This window comes from Rhinolophus ferrumequinum, chromosome 11 (assembly GCF_004115265.2).
Source record: "Rhinolophus ferrumequinum isolate MPI-CBG mRhiFer1 chromosome 11, mRhiFer1_v1.p, whole genome shotgun sequence".
Lineage (NCBI taxonomy): Eukaryota > Metazoa > Chordata > Mammalia > Chiroptera > Rhinolophidae > Rhinolophus > Rhinolophus ferrumequinum.
Window position 1 is genome coordinate 80,322,847 of NC_046294.1, and position 18,550 is coordinate 80,341,396.

The 18,550-nt window shown below is 38.1% G+C and overlaps 1 protein-coding gene across 2 annotated transcripts in view; it reads left to right on the forward strand.

Annotated features, from left to right (window-relative positions):
- DIXDC1 (DIX domain containing 1) overlaps nt 1–18,550 on the forward strand; it is a 74,521-nt gene that overhangs the window by 18,973 nt on the left and 36,998 nt on the right. For both annotated transcript variants that reach the window (XM_033120540.1, XM_033120539.1), the window contains one exon: nt 17,453–17,582. In XM_033120540.1, coding sequence (XP_032976431.1) covers nt 17,453–17,582 — 130 coding nt within the window. The remainder of the gene's footprint in view (nt 1–17,452; nt 17,583–18,550) is intronic.

Here is an 18,550-nt window from a genome sequence, read left to right on the forward strand (position 1 = left end):
ACCAAAGGGGGAATTCTCTCAACCGCTAATCACAGAATTCTTTTAACCCTAAGCTAACTATCACCTCACGTGCAGCAAAAAGTCTCACAGCACAGACAGAAAAGCAACCTCATCTCATATAGAAAGCAACATTATCTCGTATCTCCCACTCGGGAGAATGAGACCAAAGGGGGAATTTACTCAACCCCTGATCACAGCATAGAAATCACCTCACATGCAGGAACAGATAAAAGCTAATAGACAAAAGCTCACATCAACCAGTGAAGGCAAATTTTCCTCAACATCTACCCTACAATACTGCTTCAGTTTAGGCTCTCATCTTCTCTCACTTGAATTGTTGCCTGGTCTCCTCGTTGGTTTCTCCAAATCTAGATGCTCCTCCTTCTATCCCATATTCTATGCTGTGTCGGGAGTGATCTATCTAAGATGCAGGTCTCACAGTTTCACGCTCCTGTTTCAAAATTCCAGACTTTCCTGCTAAAGGTCTTTAATCCTTAAGTCTGAGTGCTGGTTGGTCTTGTGCTGACCCATTTCTACATGATCATCGTCTGCCACTGACAGCTCTGGCCACACACTAATTTGTTAACTGGTTATCCCTTCGATATACTATATGCCTTCAGGGCGCTTACTTTTTTTTAATCACCTCTCTCTGGGATGCTCTTCTCCAACTGGCAAACATCCTTAAAGATCCAGTTGAATGTCTCCTTCCCTCTTGACCCTTTCCTGATCCCCACATCCTTCCATCCTGTTGCTCCTTCTCTGCATAGATAGTATTTTTTAGCGTTTCTCCATTGCTGCAGTAATCCTTTTGTGCCACAGTTATTCATGTGCCTGTAAATGCTGGGTTTGGCACAATTCCCGGTAGTGTTGGTTGATTTGACTGCGTGAAATGACAGGATCTTGTGAGATGGACTGTAACAAATTGACATTTATTAGAGGTAAATATGGATCAAGAAGACAAACCTTAAAAGAACGAGGATGGAAGAGATTGGTTTAACAGGAGAATGTGTTAAAAATTACTTACGGGTTGTGGTTGACAGGACTGTGTGAGTCAACAATATGAAGTGGAACAAAAAAATGAAGAAAAACGGAGGAAAAGAATGTGAAATATTTTGGATGAGGAAGCTAAGTGTCTGGTTTTATATCCAGAGAATTGTGTTTGGTTTTAGGTATCATGGTTTTAGAGGGACTTAGGCCAGAATAGCAACAATTCTTGAAAGCATTTTTTCAAAAGATTTTTTGAAAATATTATCAAAATAGACAAACTACTAGCTAACATAATAAAGAAGAAAAAAATAGAAAGCAAAAATCGACAAAATAAGAAATGATAATGGCAAAGTAACCAATGAGACAAAAAATTATGAATCTTTGCAGGTCTATGCAGATATATTTTAAAAGATTGAGGAAATGAATAATTTCCTTGGGAAATTCTGTTTATTAAAATTGATAGGGACAGAAAATGTAAACGGACTGATTTTTGTAGAAGAAATAGAGAAGCTTATTACGGAACTATTTCTCAACAAAAATACCAGGCCCAGATTATTTCATAGGGGGATTCTACCAAACCTCCACATTATCAGATAGTCCTAAAACTCTATAAATTATTTTCTAGTATTGAACATGAAGAGAAACTTCTTACTTCTTCATATGAAGGAAAGATAATATTAATACCTACATTTGATAAAGACAATGCAAAAAAGAAAAATACAGACTAATATTTAGGAATACCTATGAAGAAGTGCTACATATATAGTAATAATATAGCACTAATAAATAATTTATTAACGGACAGAATCCAACACCACATTAAAAATATAATTCACTATGATCACGTGGGTTTAATTCCAAGAATGCAAGCTAGATTCCTTATTAGGAAGTCCATTAATATCCTATAGTATTATATTAATAGGTCTCAGGAAAGATAATCATAAAATTATCTCCATAAATGCTGACAAAACTTTCAAAATTCAACATTCATTCCTTATAAAAATAGTGAAAAAAATAAGACTTGATAGATACTTTCTTAAAATGAGAAAATATACATAATTTAGATCTAGAACCAGTAACTTACTAAATTGGGAAATATTACAAGTATTTTCTCTAAGTCCAGAAACAAGGGAAGGATGCCCACTATCTCTACTTCATCATTGTACCTGAGGTATTAGCCAATGCAATTAGACTAGAGAAATTAATTAGAGGCGCAAGGCTTAATAACAAAGTAAAACTATTTCTTTTTACAGATATATGATAGTAATCCTGGAGACCACAGAGAATCATTGATAATAAAACTCAAACAATAAAAGATAGTGAAATAGGTATCAAAAAAGTTGTAAAATAAAAACTACCACTGTAAAAAAAAAGAAAAAGATAAGGTAACAGGTTATAAAATTAACATACTGAAATCAATAGCTTTCATATACACAAAAAGTTACCAATTAGAAACCATAATGGTAGAGAAAACCTCATTTTAATTATAACAAAGAAGATTGAATACTTAGACATGAACTTAACAAAAAAAATGTGTAAAGCCTACAGGAAGAAAATGTTAAAACACTCCTAAAAGACACATTTGAACAAGTAGAATAACAATGATTCTTGAATAGGGTACTTCAGCATCATAAAGATGACTGTTCTCTCTAAATTAATTTATAAATTTAATATAATCCCAATAAAAATTCCAACAGGCATTTTTTGGAAGTTAGGTAAATAGATATTAAAGTTAATATGGAGAAATAAACATGCAAGAAAACACACACAAAAAAGAAGTTTTTCAGGGATAGGGACTAGCCATATTAGACATTACAAGCCTCTATAAATAAAACATTGTGGTACTGGTGCATGAATAATAATCAAATATCCGAGTGAAGTAGACTACAAAAGCCAGATACAGACCCAAGAACTTATAGAAATTTAGTATATGATAAAGGTAGCATCTCAAATCACTGGATTAAAGAAGGACTTTTTAATCAACAGTGCTGGAAGAATTGGGTAACCACTTGGAAAAAGATAATTTGGATCCATATCTCACATCACACACAAGAATAAACTCCAAAGGGAACAGGGATCTAAATGTAAAAATTGGAACCTTAAAAGAACTAGAAAAAAACAGAGGTGAATTCTTCTTTTTTCTAACCATGTCTCAAAATTCAGAGGCAATAAAATAAAATATCAATAAATGTGACTATATAAAAAAAAAATTTCAGGGTGGCTGGTTAGTTCAGTTGGTTACAGCATGGTGCTAATAGCACCAAGGTTGCTGGTTCAATTTCCGCATAGGCCACTGTGAGCTGTGCCCTCCTAAAAAAACTAAATTTTAAAATAAAATTAGTCAGGATCAAAATGGCGGCGAGAGGTGAGCCTCTGTAAAGCTCCCCTGGAATTTACAACACATGGAATACCTATAACTCCACAGAGGACTCCCTGCACAGCAGACAGGCAAGACGAAGAGGCCCACTACTGAATTCACCTAAAGGTGGGTGAATCACGCGAGCGGGGGAGGATGGAAGGGAGAAGTGCGGAGTCGGAGCCCTGCAGGCGCAGGACGCAGACCTAGCTCAGTGCTCTGAGCTCACTGCATCCTGGAACTACCGCAGCTGTGGGAGAGGGAAGAACTCGGACTGCTAGGGCTCTGTTTATGGCCCACAGGGCTGAGGGGACAGCATATAACACGACTGAACCCAACGTTCACGGCAGAGACCTCGGAGCAAAGACTGAGGGAAGAAGGCTGAACACGGTGGTTTAAGCCCTCACTGCCTGAGCAGAGAACGGAAGCCTTAGGCACTGAGACTAGCCGCCCTCTCCCTAGCCTCCCAGAGCTCGCCCCGCCCCCACCTGCCCGGTGCTAGAAGCGGAACAGTAGCAGTGTCAGATCAAAAGAACACAATATTTGCTGTCCTGAGAACTGTGGACCACAGACACAGATTCGCAGCCCAACTAGTTCCGGCAAAGGGGAGGGAGCTGTGGAAGCAGGACTGGCTGTGGTGGTGGTCGCCGTCATTGCTCTGGGCCACTACTCACAACCCACCCCACTCCTGGCCCTGCAGGAGTAAACAGAACTGCTGAAACACACGGGCTCTGAATCTGGTGCAGGAAGAGCTTTGGAACTTCAAAAGCTCTCCGCATACCCACACAGACACTGCGCCCTGTGACCCAGGTGAACTATTAACAGAGGAGAAGCCGTCTCTCAGGGAATCCCCCCATTGTGTGAGAAGCTGAAATAATGCAGAGAAAACATAGCACTACAGTGTGAGAGAGAAAAAAAGGCTGCAGTCGGAGAGAAAATAAAACATTATACCAACAAGTACTGGAAAACAAAAGAAAGACCTCTTACTATCAACCTGTTGCAGAAGCCACACCTGTAGATGTCTAGGAAGAGAAATAATAAATCAGTAATTACCATGAATAACCAAGGCAACAAGACAGCTCAGAAAGAAAGTGAAAAGTCTCCAGAAAAGGAACTTAAAGATATGGAAATATGTGACTTAAATGACAGACAATTCAAGATTGCAGTTTGAAAACACTCAACGAGCTGCAAGAAAACACAGAAAGGCAATTTAATGAACTCAGAAACACCATCAAAGAATAACAGGAGCATTTTACGAAAGAGATTGAAATTTTAAAAATGAACCAAATAGAATTTCTGGAGATTAAGAACTCCATAGAAGAAATTAAGAATGAAATAGTCAGCTTAGGTAGTAGAGTTGATCAGATGTAGGAGAGAATCAGCGACATTGAAGATAGAAACCTGGAAATGACGCGAATGGAAGAAGAAAGAGACTTGAGACTTAAAAGAAATGAAAGAACTCTACAAGAACTTTCTGACTCCATCAGAAAGAGCAATATAAGAATAATGGGCATACCAGAAGGAGAAGAAAGAGAGAAGGGAACAGAGAATATATTCAAACAAATTGTCGATGAGAACTTCCCAAACTTGTGGACGGAACTGGATCCTCGAATCCAAGAAGCAAATAGAACACCTAATTACCTCAATCCCAACAGGCCTTCTCCAAGGCACATTGATTTGAAGCTGTCTAAAATCAACGACAAAGAAAGAATCCTCAAGGCAGCCAGGGAAAAGAAGACGGTAACCTACAAAGGAAAGCCCATTAGATTATCATCAAATTTTTCAGCAGAAACTCTACAAGCCAGGAGGGAGTGGGACCAAATATTCAAACTATTGGAAGAGAGAAATTATGAGCCAAGAATAATATATCCAGCAAAGATATCCTTCAGATATGAAGGAGTAATAAAGACTTTTCCAGACATACAGAAGCTGAGGGAATTTTCTAATATACGACCTGCACTACAAGAAATACTAAAGGAGGCTATTCGACCACCATCAACAGGGACAATTTGTGGCAACCAAAACATAAAAAAGGGGAGAGTAAAGGCCTGAACCAGAATACGGGAATGGAGAAAGTAAGCATGCTGAAGAAAATGGAATACTCTAAATATCAAACTTCCTTTTACATAAACTTAAGGGTAACCACTCAAACAAAATCCAGAACTGAAATATATACTGAAATAAAAGAAGAAACAGAGGGAAACATCATAGAATACCACCACACAGAAATAATAGACAACAGAAAGGCAAAGAAACAATGGAGACACAGCCTTACCAGAAAACTAAAGATAGAATGACAGGAAATCCTCACATATCTTAATCACCCTAAGTGTAAATGGACTGAACTCACCAATAAAAAGTCACAGAGTAGCAGATTGGATCAAAAAACTAAACCCAACCATATGCTGTCTCCAAGAGACACATCTCAGCTACAAGGACAAGCATAGACTCAAAGTGAAAGGGTGGAAATTGACACTCCAAGCAAATGGTATCCAGAGAAAATCAGGTGTAATCATACTTATATCAGATGAAACAGACTTCAGTGTGAAAAAGGTAACATGAGACAAAGTTGAATATTTCATAATGGTAAGGGGGACTATACAACAAGAAGACATAACAGTCATCAATATTTATGCCCCCAATCAGGGAGCACCAAAATATACCAAGCAACTACTAACAGAACTAAAGGGAGAAATTGACCAAAACACAATTATACTAGGGAACTTAAATACATCATTGACACTTATGGATAGCTCATCCAAACAGAAAATAAATAACAAAATAGCAGCCCTAAATGACACATTAGATGAAATGGACATAATTGACATATATAGAGCATTTCACCCTAAAAAATCAGACTATACATTTTTTTCTAGTGTACATGGAACATTCTCAAGGATAGACCATATATTGGGACATAAAATCAGTCTATGCAAATTTAAGAAGACTAAAATCATACCAAGCATATTCTCTGATCACAAGGCTTTCAAATTGGATATCAACTGCAAAAAGAAAGAAGGAAAAAACACAAATACATGGAGATTAAACAACATACTGTTAACGAACGACTGGGTCAAAGAAGAAATTAGAGAAGAGATCAAAAGATACATAGAAACAAATGACAATGAAAATACATCCTACCAAAATTTTTGGGATGCAGGAAAAGCAGTTTTAAGAGGGAGATTTATATCATTACAGGCCTATCTCAAGAAACAAGAAAAATCTCAAATAAATAACCTCACGTTACACCTTAAAGAACTAGGAAAAGAAGAACAAATGAAACCGAAGATCAGCAGAAGAAAGGAAATAACAAAAATCAGTAGAACTAAATGAAATAGAGAACAAAAAGACAATAGAAAAAATTAATGTGACAAAGAGCGGGTTCTTTGAAAAGATTAACAAAATTGACAAACCCTTGGCTAGACGCACTAAGATAAAAAGAGACAAGACACTAATAAACAAAATCAGAAATGAAAAATGGGAAGTTAACACGGACGCCACAGAAATACAAAGGATCATCCAAAAATACTACAAAGGACTATATGACACCAAATTCAATAACCTAGAAGAAATGGACAAGTTCTTAGAAACATATAGCCTTCCTAGGCTGAACCATGAAGAAGTGGAAAATCTAAACAGACCGATCACCAGTAACGAAATTGAATCAATCATCCAAAACCTTCCCAAAAGCAAAAGTCCGGGACCAGATGGCTTCACTAGTGAATTCTACCAAACCTTCAAAGAGGATCTAATACCAATCCTGTTCAAACTCTTCCAAAAAATTGAAGAAGAGACAGTACTCCCCAACTCATTTTATGAGGCCAACATTACCCTGATACCAAAACCTGGTAAGGACAACACAAAAAAAGAAAACTACAGACCAATATCTCTGATGAATACAGATGCAAAAATCCTAAATAAAATTCTAGCAAATCGAATACAACAATTCATTAAAAAGATCATTCATCATGATCAAGTGGGGTTCATCCCCGGAGCACAAGGATGGTTCAACATCCGCAAATCCATCAATGTGATACATCACATAAACAAAATAAAGGACAAAAATCATATGATTATATCAATTGATGCAGAAAAAGCATTTGACAAGATACAACATCCATTTATGATTAAAACACTTCATAAAATAGGTATAGAAGGAAAATACCTTAACATAATAAAGGCCATATAGACAAACCCTCAGCTAATCTCATAAGTAATGGTGAAAAACTGAAGCCCTTTGCTCTACGTTCAGGAACACAACAGGGCTGTCCCCTATCACCTCTGCTTTTCAACATAGTCTTGGAAGTCCTTGCCAGAGCAGTCAGGCAAAAGAAAGAAATAAAAGGCATCCAAATTGGGAATGAAGAAGTTAAATTGTCACTCTTTGCAGATGACATGATGCTATATATAGAAAATCCTAAAGATTCCACCAAAAAGCTATTAGAAACAATCAACGAATACAGTAAAGTTGCCGGCTACAAAATCAACGTACGAAAGTCCATCGCATTCCTATATACTAACAATGGAATCTCAGAAAAAGAAATACAAAAAAAAAAAAAAATTCCTTTTGCAATTGCAGCAAAAAGAATAAAGTACCTAGGAATAAACTTAACCAAGGATGTGAAAGACCTATATGTTGAAAACTACTAGACATTTTTAAAAGAAATTGAAGAAGACACAAAGAAATGGAAAGACATTCCGTGCTCATGGATTGGAAGAATCAACATAGTTAAAATGGCCACATTACCCAAAGCAATATACAGATTTAATGCAATCCCCATCAAAATCCCAATGGCATTTTTTAAAGAGGTGGAACAAAAAATCATCAGATTTGTTTGGAACCATAAAAGACCCCGAATAGTCAAAGCAATCTTAAGAAAAAAGAACAATACTGGAGGTATCACACTCCCTGACTTTAGCTTGTACTACAGGGCTACAATAATCAAAACAGCATGGTATTGGCAGAAAAACAGACACATAGACCAATGGAATAGAATTGAGAACCCAGAAATAAAACCACATAAATATGGACAGATCATTTTTGACAAAGAAGCAAAAAACATACAATGGAGAAAAGACAGCCTCTTCAATAAATGGTGCTGGGACAATTGGATAGCCACGTGCAAAAGAATGAAACTGGACTGCTATCTGTCACCATGTACTAAAATTAATTTAAAATGGATCAAAGACTTAAGCATAAGACCTGACACAATAAACTGCATAGAAGAAAACATAGGTACTAAACTTATGGACCTTGGGTTCAAAGAGCATTTTATGATTTTGACTCCAAAGGCAAGGGAAGTAAAAGATAAAATAAATGAATGGGACTATATGAAACTTAAAAACTTCTGCACAGCAAAAGAAACCATCAACAAAATACAGAGGCAACCAACTGAATGGGAGAAGATTTTTGCAAATAGTGCGTCCGATAAAGGGCTAATATCCAAAGTATACAAGGAACTCATGCAACTCAACAACAAAAAAACAAACAACCCAATTGAAAAATGGGCAGAAGACCTGAAGAGACATTTCTCCAAAGAGGACATACAAATGGCAAATAGACACATGAAAAAATGCTCACTAATCATCAGAGAAATGCAAATAAAAACCACAATGAGATATCACCTCACCCCAGTCAGAATGGCTACCATCAACATGACAAATAGTAACAAGTGTTGGAGGAGCTGTGGAGAAAAAGGAACCCTCATACACTGTTGGTGGGAATGCAGACTGGTGCAGCCATTATGGAAGGCAGTGTGGAGGTTCCTCAAAAAATTATGAATAGAATTACCATATGACCCAGCAATCCCTCTCCTGGCTGTCTACCCACAAAATCTGAAAACATTTATCCATATAGACACGTGTGCTCCAATGTTCATTGCAGCTTTATTTATGGTGGCCAAGACATGGAAACAACCAAAATGTCCTTCGATAGATGAATGGATAAAGAAGTTGTGGTATATATACACTAATGGAAAACTATTCGGCGGTAAGAAAAGATGAAACAGGACCATTTGTGACTACATGGATGGATCTTGAGAGTATAATGCTAAGCGAAATAAGTCAGACAGAAAAAGCAGAGAACCATATGATTTCACTGATATGTGGTATGTAAACCAAAAACAACAAAAGAACAAGACAAACAAATGAGAAACAAAAACTCATAGACACAGACAATAGTTTAGTGGTTACCAGAGGGTAAGGGGGGAGGGGGGTGGGAGATGAGGGTAAGGGGGATCAAATATATGGTGATGGAAGAAGAACTGACTCTGGGTGGTGGACACACAATGAGATTTATAGATGATGTAATACAGAATTGTACACCTGAAATCTATGTAATTTTACTAACAATTGTCACCCCAATAAACTTTAATAAATAAATAAATAAATAAATAAATAAATAAATAAATAAATAAATAAATAAAATAAAATAAAAATAAAAACTGTCATGGCCAGAAAAACACTGTAGACAACATCAAAAGACAGCTGACAAACTGGGAACTATCTGCACTATGTATCAAAGACAAAAGGATAACAGTCCTAATATATAAGGAATTCTTAAAAATGGAGGAACAAAGGACTAAAAACTTTGTTAGAAAAATGGGAAAACAACATGAACACACAATTATGTAGATATGAAAAAAGAGAAAAGATATAAAATGGCTCAAAATAGTACAAAAAGGGTTCAAACTCATAATTAAGGACATGAAAATTAGAAGAAGACTAAGATACAATTTCTCACCTATCACATTGGTAAGAATGAAAAGGTATAACATATTCTGTTGGCAAGAATGTGGGAAAGCATACTCTCACATATGCAAAGTGCTGATGGGAATGCAAATGGTCCAACCCTTTTGGCAGGGAATTTGGCAATATCTAATAATACAGCTTACTTGCCTTTTGACCCAGCAATTCTACTTCTTGGAATCTACCTTGAAGATAGACTTCCATCAACATGAAAATGCATATGCATAGAGTTACTCATTACAGCATTGGTTGCAATTTCAAAATATTGGAAAAAACCAAATGCCCAATTATAGGAGAATGGTTGAATAAACTATGGTATATCCACATAATGGAGTACTATGTATCTGTAAGAATGAATAAGGAAGATCTCCAACCCAATGTAGAGTGTGATTTCCAGAATATATTAAGTGAAGTGAAAAGTGCAGGTGCAAAAAGAATATTAATACTATTCTATTTTTTGCATACGAAGGAAGGAAATAAGAAAATATGTATGTTTTTTTTTTTTTTCTGGATAAACTGTAACTAATGAGATTGATTACAGGAGTGGATAGCAATGGGGCGGAAAGAATGGAGAAAAAGGAGTAGAAAGAATGATGCGGGAGTTACACTTTTCTGGATACATGTTTTTTGTATCCTCAGACTTTTAGAATCATGTTAATCTTTCACCTACCCCCAAAATAATTAAAATCAACCTAAATGTGAGAGAAACCAAAATGGACTACAAATGGTAAGAAATTAACCTGTGTTACAGATAAGATAATGTAACCACACTGAAGGGGGCTGAGAAGAAAAGAACTAACCTAAGTCACTCTGGAAGAAAAGAACTAACTTAAGTCACTCTGGAATCGGTATTTTGACTCTATACTGTAAGGCTAGGGACAAAAAGAACTATATGTAAATATTATGGTTAGGAAATTAATTTTTCATAATGTATGGATTAGCAAGTCTGACACTGTTTTCTAGGATTGAGCAAATATTAGTAAATGTATTGTGGGTAGTGAGAGTCAGGTTTCTCATTATGGAAGAAAGGAATTACAGATAACAAAATGGGAAAGAATGAACCCTGTGGTCTTGGGATAGGGGAGGGTTTAGTATAATTTACGGTATAATTCATGGTGTGTCTTCATCAAGATAAGTAGATACAGATATGCGTGTATACATACACATATTTCCTATATTACTACTGAGAAGGCCAAGAATGTTACCCCAGTGGCATGAGTACACCTCATGCCTAAATTTTGGTTTCTAAAAACTATTTTCCAATAAAAAGAACCGGAGTTCTTTTGAGAAATAGCTGATTCCAGAGTTGAGGCAGGGAAAGTATAAGATGAGGAATCTGGAATATCTTATGATGCCAGGAAGTAAGGAAGTGCTCAAAAAATGATCAGGCCATATGATCCAGCAATCCTACTTCTGGGTCTATATCCAGAAGAATTGAAAGGAGGATCTTGAAGAGATATCTGCACACCCGTGTTTGTAGCAACATTTTTCACAATAGGAAAGAGGGGAAGCAATCCAAATGTCCATCAACAGATGAGCACATAAACAAAATGTGGTATAAACATACAATTGAATATTATTTAGCCTTAAAAAGGAAGGAAATTATTTTTTTAAAGATTTTATTGGGGAAGGGGAACAGGACTTTATTGGGGAACAGTGCGTATTTCCAGGACTTTTTTTTTTTTAATTGGGGAACAGTAGTGTGTTTTTCTTCCCCAGGACTCATCAGCTCCATCCAAGTCAAATTGTTGTCCAAGTCAAGTTGTTGTCCTTTCAATCTTAGTTGTGGAGGGCGCAGCTCAGCTCCAGGTCCAGTTGCGTTGTTAGTTGCAGGGGGTGGAGCCCACCATCCCTTGCAGGAGGCCACAACCCTGTTGTTGAGAGCCTGTGCTCCAACCAACTGAGCCATCTGGCCATCCGGGAGCTCAGCTGCAGCTCATTGACTTCATTCTAGTTGTGGAAGGCACAGCTCACTGGCCCATGTGGGAATCGAACCAGCAGCGCTGTTGCCCAGAGCTCGGGTTCTAACCAAATGAGCCATCCGTCCGCCCCAGGAAGGAAATCTTGTCACATGCTACATCATGGATGAACCTTGAGGACATTATGCTCAGTGAAATAAGCCAGTCACTAAATGACAAATACTGTATGACTCCACGTATCTGAGTTGTCTAAAGTAATCCAATTCATAAAAACAGAAATTAGAATGGTGGTTGCCAGGGGCTGAGAGGAGGGAGAAAATTTGAAAATGTTGTTTAATGGGTATAGAGTTTCAGCAATGCAATATAAAAAAGATCTGTAAGATTCTTTACTCAACAGTGTTACTATACTTAACACTACTGAACTGTACACCTGAGAATAATAAAGTTGGTAAATTTTGTTATGTGTTTTTTACCACAATTTTAAAAAATGACTTGGACATATGAAAAGGATACAGGAACCAACATTTATCCCAATGTCCAAATCAGAACAATCTGAGCAGCAAAATAATGATAGTAATAGATTAATATAATAAATAAATAAAAATAAAACAAATATCCATGAGCCATACTGATATAAATAAATAAATGGGGGGAAAGGAGAGAGTTCTTCCTCATATTATAAATTCCAATTAATAAGTATAGAAGGAATGATTAGAAAATCATCATTGGGAAGCACCACAATAATAATTGTTGCAGGAAAGAAAAATAAATGGATGTTGAATTTAAAATGAACAGGTAAAGAAAGTGATGATGACCAAAAGGGTATTTGTATAGTCTCAAAGCATTTTCCCACAAGATACTTACTAATTACAAAGGGAAAATGGCAACTTTACAGTAGATAAACCTGGCAGACAATAAATACCTTAAGCAAGTGATCACTGTTAACTTCACCAATAATAAAATGTGTCGGTATCATGTGCTTTTTGATAGGATGCACTGAGAAGAGCACAGTATGACTTCTGTGGTATTCTTGTCAAAAATCCATACGCCGAATTTAATTACAAGGAAACCCCAGACAAATCTAAATTGAGGCACACTCTACAAAATAACTGGGCCAATATTCTTCAAAATTGTCAAGATCATGAAAGACAGAAATTTAGCAACTCTCCCAGACTGGAGGAGACTAAAGAGACATGGCAACTAAATGCAGTGTGAGGTCTTGGACTAGATCTTGGACCAGAAAAAGGACATTAGTGGGAGACTTGGTGAAATTTGAATAAGATCTGTAGATTACTTAATGATATTGTGTCAATGCTAATTTCCTGTTTTGATCGTTGTACCATGGTTATGTAAGATATAAACATTTGCGGAAGGTGGGTAATGGGTATAGGGTAATGTGCCATTTTGCCACTTTTCTGTAAGCCTGAAATTATTTCAAAATGAGCAGTTAATAAAATAAAAATAATGCGTAGGGATTTTGAATAAACCCCTAGTGTGTGTTCTGGTGGCCAAGGAAGGAAAGTGAAGGAATGAAGAAGAAGGAAAGAAATGAAGTATAAATACCTTGAATGAGGAATCTGCATGTCTCTTTTTATACTCAGAGTATTGTATTAAGTTCTAATGTCATGATTTCAGAGAGATTTAGAGAGGAAGATCAATAATACTTGAAACCATTTTATATAAAAATGGTTAACCTTGGCTCGCAACTTTGTATGTACCTGGGAGCACTTAAAGAAAGTTCGTATACCTGGGCCCCACCCTCAGATTCTGACTGGTCTATGATGGAGTCCAGATATCAGCTTTTTAAAAAAAGCTTCCTAGGTGATTCTGATGGGTAATCAAGGTTGAGAACGCTTTTGTTAAGGGAATTGGAATCTTTAGCTAGAAGACTCAAGTTAGCTCTATAAGAATTATGGAGGAGCTTGGGAAAATAAAGCTTTCTGAGTTCTACTTTCTGGACAGAATTTGGTGGATTTGGACTAACGGTCTGCACATCAGTACTTTTGAAAATCTTTCCTCGTGATCTTGATATGCAGCCAGCTATGGGAAGAGTGGGCTGACCAAATTTCTCAAACTTTAATGTACCCATGAATCACCAGGGGATCTTTTAAAATACAGGTTCTGACTCAGTAGGGCTGAGGTGAAGCCTTAGCGTCTGCATTTTTGCCAGCCTCCCAAGTGACGCTGATGCTGCAGGTCCGGGTACCACATCTGAGTAGTAGACAGCTACTTAGTGTAGAGCGTTACACAAGAGACTCAAATATTGGATGGATGTGTTGGAGGAACTGGTTTAGGACTAAGGTGCCTTCCGTTCTGAGAGTTGGAGTGAGGTCTTTTAAACCTCAGGGATGCATTGATTTAGGTGATGGTGTGGTAGAGTGGAAAAAGCATTGGCTTGGGAGTTAGAGTGAATCTCATATTCATTACTTACTATCTGGGTGACCTCGACAAGTTATTTCACCTTTTTTGTCTCAGTTTCCAGTTAGCAAGATAGATACAATAAAATCTCCCTGGCAAATTAGCATTAGAGAAAATGTGTTTAAAGGAGCTAGCAACAAAGCACTTGTCACAGTATAGGTGTTCAGAAAAGTGGTGACTATTATTTTTGTTTATACTGTAGAATCCTCTTGTTGGAAGACCAGAGCAGTGATTAATGTGCATGAAAAGTACTGTTAGGAACCTCTAATCACTTTTGCATCAGAGACCACTTCTGTTCAACAGCCAAAAGAAGGTTATGGTTACTTAAGTAGAAATTATCTTGGCCTAATGAAAAAATACTTGTTCTTGTCTGCCCCTGCATCATTAACTTTAGCAATCATTTTAAGTCTTGGACTGATGAAATGTGACAAATGAGTCACTGATTCAAACAAATATTGGTTGAACACCCGCTAATCTGAGTCCAATAATTTTGAACTATTGTAACTTCCTACATAGAGCATAGTTCAGACCTGAGCTCCTTTGGGCTCACTGACCTTTGCCTCCTTTCCTCCTTCAAGAAACACCCCCTGAAGTGTGTTTTCTTAGCACCCTAAGCACCCCTGTTATAGCACTTGTCTCTCTACCAGCATACAAGCTTCTCCTTCTCTTCCTGTCTTCCTTTTTTCCCCTTCAAGCATAAGCTTCTCTGTAGCCCCATAACTTAGTACAGTGCCTGTACTCAAATTACGTTGAACTATTTGTGTGACAGGCCATCCTCAAGGATATCAGAGTCTGAGGTGCGTGGGAGGGTCAGGGAAGACTTACTGGAAAATGTGATGCTTGAGCTAAAACTTAAAAGGAGATAGTAGGAGGCAGTGGGAGGTTGAGTGGCTGGAAAGTGAGGTGGATTTGGGGCACTGCATATGGTTTGGATGAGTTGAAACATGAGGCGGGGGCATATGGGAGAGTAGTGAGTGGAGCTGCAGAAGAGGCAAAGGCTAGCACATGACAGTCTCTAATGCAGCTAAGGATATTGGATTTTATCTTAAGGATCACGAGAGGCCAGTGAAGGATTTTATTCAGGAGTGTGTGGAGAGTGGATTGATGGTGATATTAGCTACAGGGAGATTGGTTAAGAATTATTTTTTTACATATGGTTAGGAGATTTTATACATCAGCCAGGTAATCAGATCCCAGCTGTTACTCTTACTGCCTTTTCTGGTTTTAACTCCTTTCCCCAGAGCAGAGTAGTTTACTGTGGAAGCGCCCTTTCTCTGGTCTGCCTCACACAGTGCTTTGGCTGTGCAGTGGGAGCACACCTTGGATGGCAGTCTGGCCCGTGTTCGGCAGAATGAGTTGGATAGCAAGAGGCCCTTGGTAAATGCTTGGACCACATTTACTGTGTTTCAATACCAGGTCTGCTCTGTCCTAGCTATGGGGACATTGGAGAAATTACATAATGTCTCTGAACCTCATGCATAGACCGGAGATACCGACCCTTCAGTGCTTTTGTGAGAATTGAATTAGATGATGATAATGAGTAAAATAATAATGACCATTTAATAAGCATCAATTGTGTAGCAGCCCTGTTCTAGGCATGTTCATTAGCTCATTAAAACATGTATAAAAACACCAAAAATAGTGTTTAGTTCATGGCAGGTACTCAGTAAATATTAGATTCCTCCCTCCACCTCCTGCTGATCACTACATTTCCTATAATTTGTCAGTAGCTGATACTTATTGCCTTCGTACTATCTTCCAAAGGATTTTATTTATTCCCACAAATCAACATAGAGAAAATAATGAAGATTTAATTTAAGCTCAGGAAGTAGCCAGTGAGTAATTTCCAATATCATTTTATTAAGGAAGTACTTGGAGCTTAGAAATCAACTGTACTTTAACCCAATTATAACTTAATACTGTTAGCTCTTGAACTTAATTTTTAGGTTCAGGGTCTTGCTGCCTGTATTATAACATTGTTAATGTGCTATTTTGATATTTAGTGCCCGTCCTCAGACCACATAATCAGAATAAACATCCACATACAAGCTCTGTTTAGGGAACAAATGGAATATGTAGGTTTTCTGAGGGTTGGGATGAGTTATGTGTCCCTAACTGGGCCTAACAGGCTTTCTTATGAGTATCACAGTCGATTGTGCATAAAGGGCATAAGCGATTGCTCCTGAGAAGCATGATAGGTTGCTAGCAGCAGTGATTACACCCAAAAACTGGCTGTGGTTCTGGGCCCAGCCCTCATCCCTGGTTAACAGAGCAAAACTCAAGGAAAGTAGGAGTCTTAGTCATTGAAACACTGAACTCAAGGAAAATAGGAGTCTTAGTCATCGAAACACTGGTCTGCTTATATGTGTGAACATTGCCACACAAGTCAAAGGTTATTAGCTTATATTTGGAGACTAGGATAAAACTAGAAAGTTTTAGAACATGCTCCATCTCTGACCATCTTTCTTCCCTTCTTTTTTTTTTCCTTTTCGCCTCCCACCCCACTCCGGTTCAAGCCGTTGTTTCTTAGTCTAGTTGAGTAGGACACAGCTCCCTGGCCCATGCTGGTGTTATGAGTCTTGAGTTCCACCGGGCTTGAAGTAGTCGGTCAGCCGCTCAGAGCAGCTCACGGCAGCTCTCGCCAGCTGCCGGCCACTCATGCTGGCCACTGGCCGCTCATGTGGCAGCACACGACAGCATGCGTCAGCAGGCAGCAGCTCATGCCAACCTTGGGCTGTTCATGGTAGCCCAGCTCCAGGGAGAGCCGTTGTTGACAATCTTAGCTGTAGAGGGCGCAGCTCACTTGCCCATGTGGGAATCAAACTGGCGACCTCAGCATTAGGAGCACTGTGCTCCAACCACCTGAGCCACCAGGCAGGCCCTCTTTCTTTCCTTAAAACCTCGTTTTCCCTCTGGATATAGATTGCTCACCATAGCTCAATCTCAAATGCTGCCTTAGAGCGTACAGGGTAGAGATTAAGAATAATATGCAACCTTTCTCTTATTTCCACCTTTCATTTTCTAGCAGCAGCTGCAGGCATATGTGGCCTGGGTGAATGCACAGCTGAAGAAGAGGCCAGCGGTGAAGCCTGTGCAGGACCTGCGACAGGATCTTCGGGATGGGGTGATCCTGGCATATCTAATCGAGATTGTTGGTCAGTTGGCCCTGGTCCCTGGTGCTATCATAAATGAGAACATGGCTATCTTTATCCTCCATATGCCCTTCAGAGCAGATTGTTTCTTCTTTAAAATATATGCAAATAGACTTAAAGTACTGGCCCAAGGTTAATTCATGTATTTATTAGTCAATAAACACTGTGTGTGTGCCAGGCACTGTAGTATGCTTTCAGAATGTGATGATGAGCACAGTCTATGTTCTCAAGAGTCTCCCAATCTAGTTGGAAGGACTGGAAAGTGAAGTCATTTCTCTTAGTGTACTTAGTACTCTGATGGAGTAAGTACAAATAGGAGCACATTGTGGGGTGCGGGGGGAGTCATCCAGTCCAGTCTTAGGGGTTCAGGAGTGGCTTGCCAAAATAATTGATGTCTGAACCGAGCTGGAAAAGGAAATAATAGCCCGGCAAAAAGAAGGTGTGCTACCAGCAAAAGGACCCCTCTACGATACTCAGTATCACAGGGCTGCATGAAAGTGCTTGTCCTCTTGAAGCCCTGGAGTTATTGTCAGTCATTCTTATTAGGTGGTACCGTAACCTTATTTTCATAGCATTTGTCCAAAGCTCTTATTATATTCCATTCACTGAGTGGTAATTGTTTACCCAGCTCTCCGGTATAGACTGAGATCTTTAAGAGAAGGTACAATATAAATTTTTCTGTTTCCACAACTTCTACCCAAGTGCCTGGCACACACTAGGTACTCAAACATTGATTCCCTGTTTCCCCGAAAATAAGACCTAGCCAGACAGTCAGCTCTAATGTGTGTTTTGGAGCAAAAATTAATATAAAACCCAGTATTGTATTAATATATTATATTATATTGTACCTGGTCTTATAATAAAATAAGACCGGGTCTTATATTTATTTTTGCTTCAAAAGATGCATTAGAGCTGATTATCTGGCTAGGTCTTGTTTTCGGGGAAACACAGTTATTAGATTAGTCAACTGA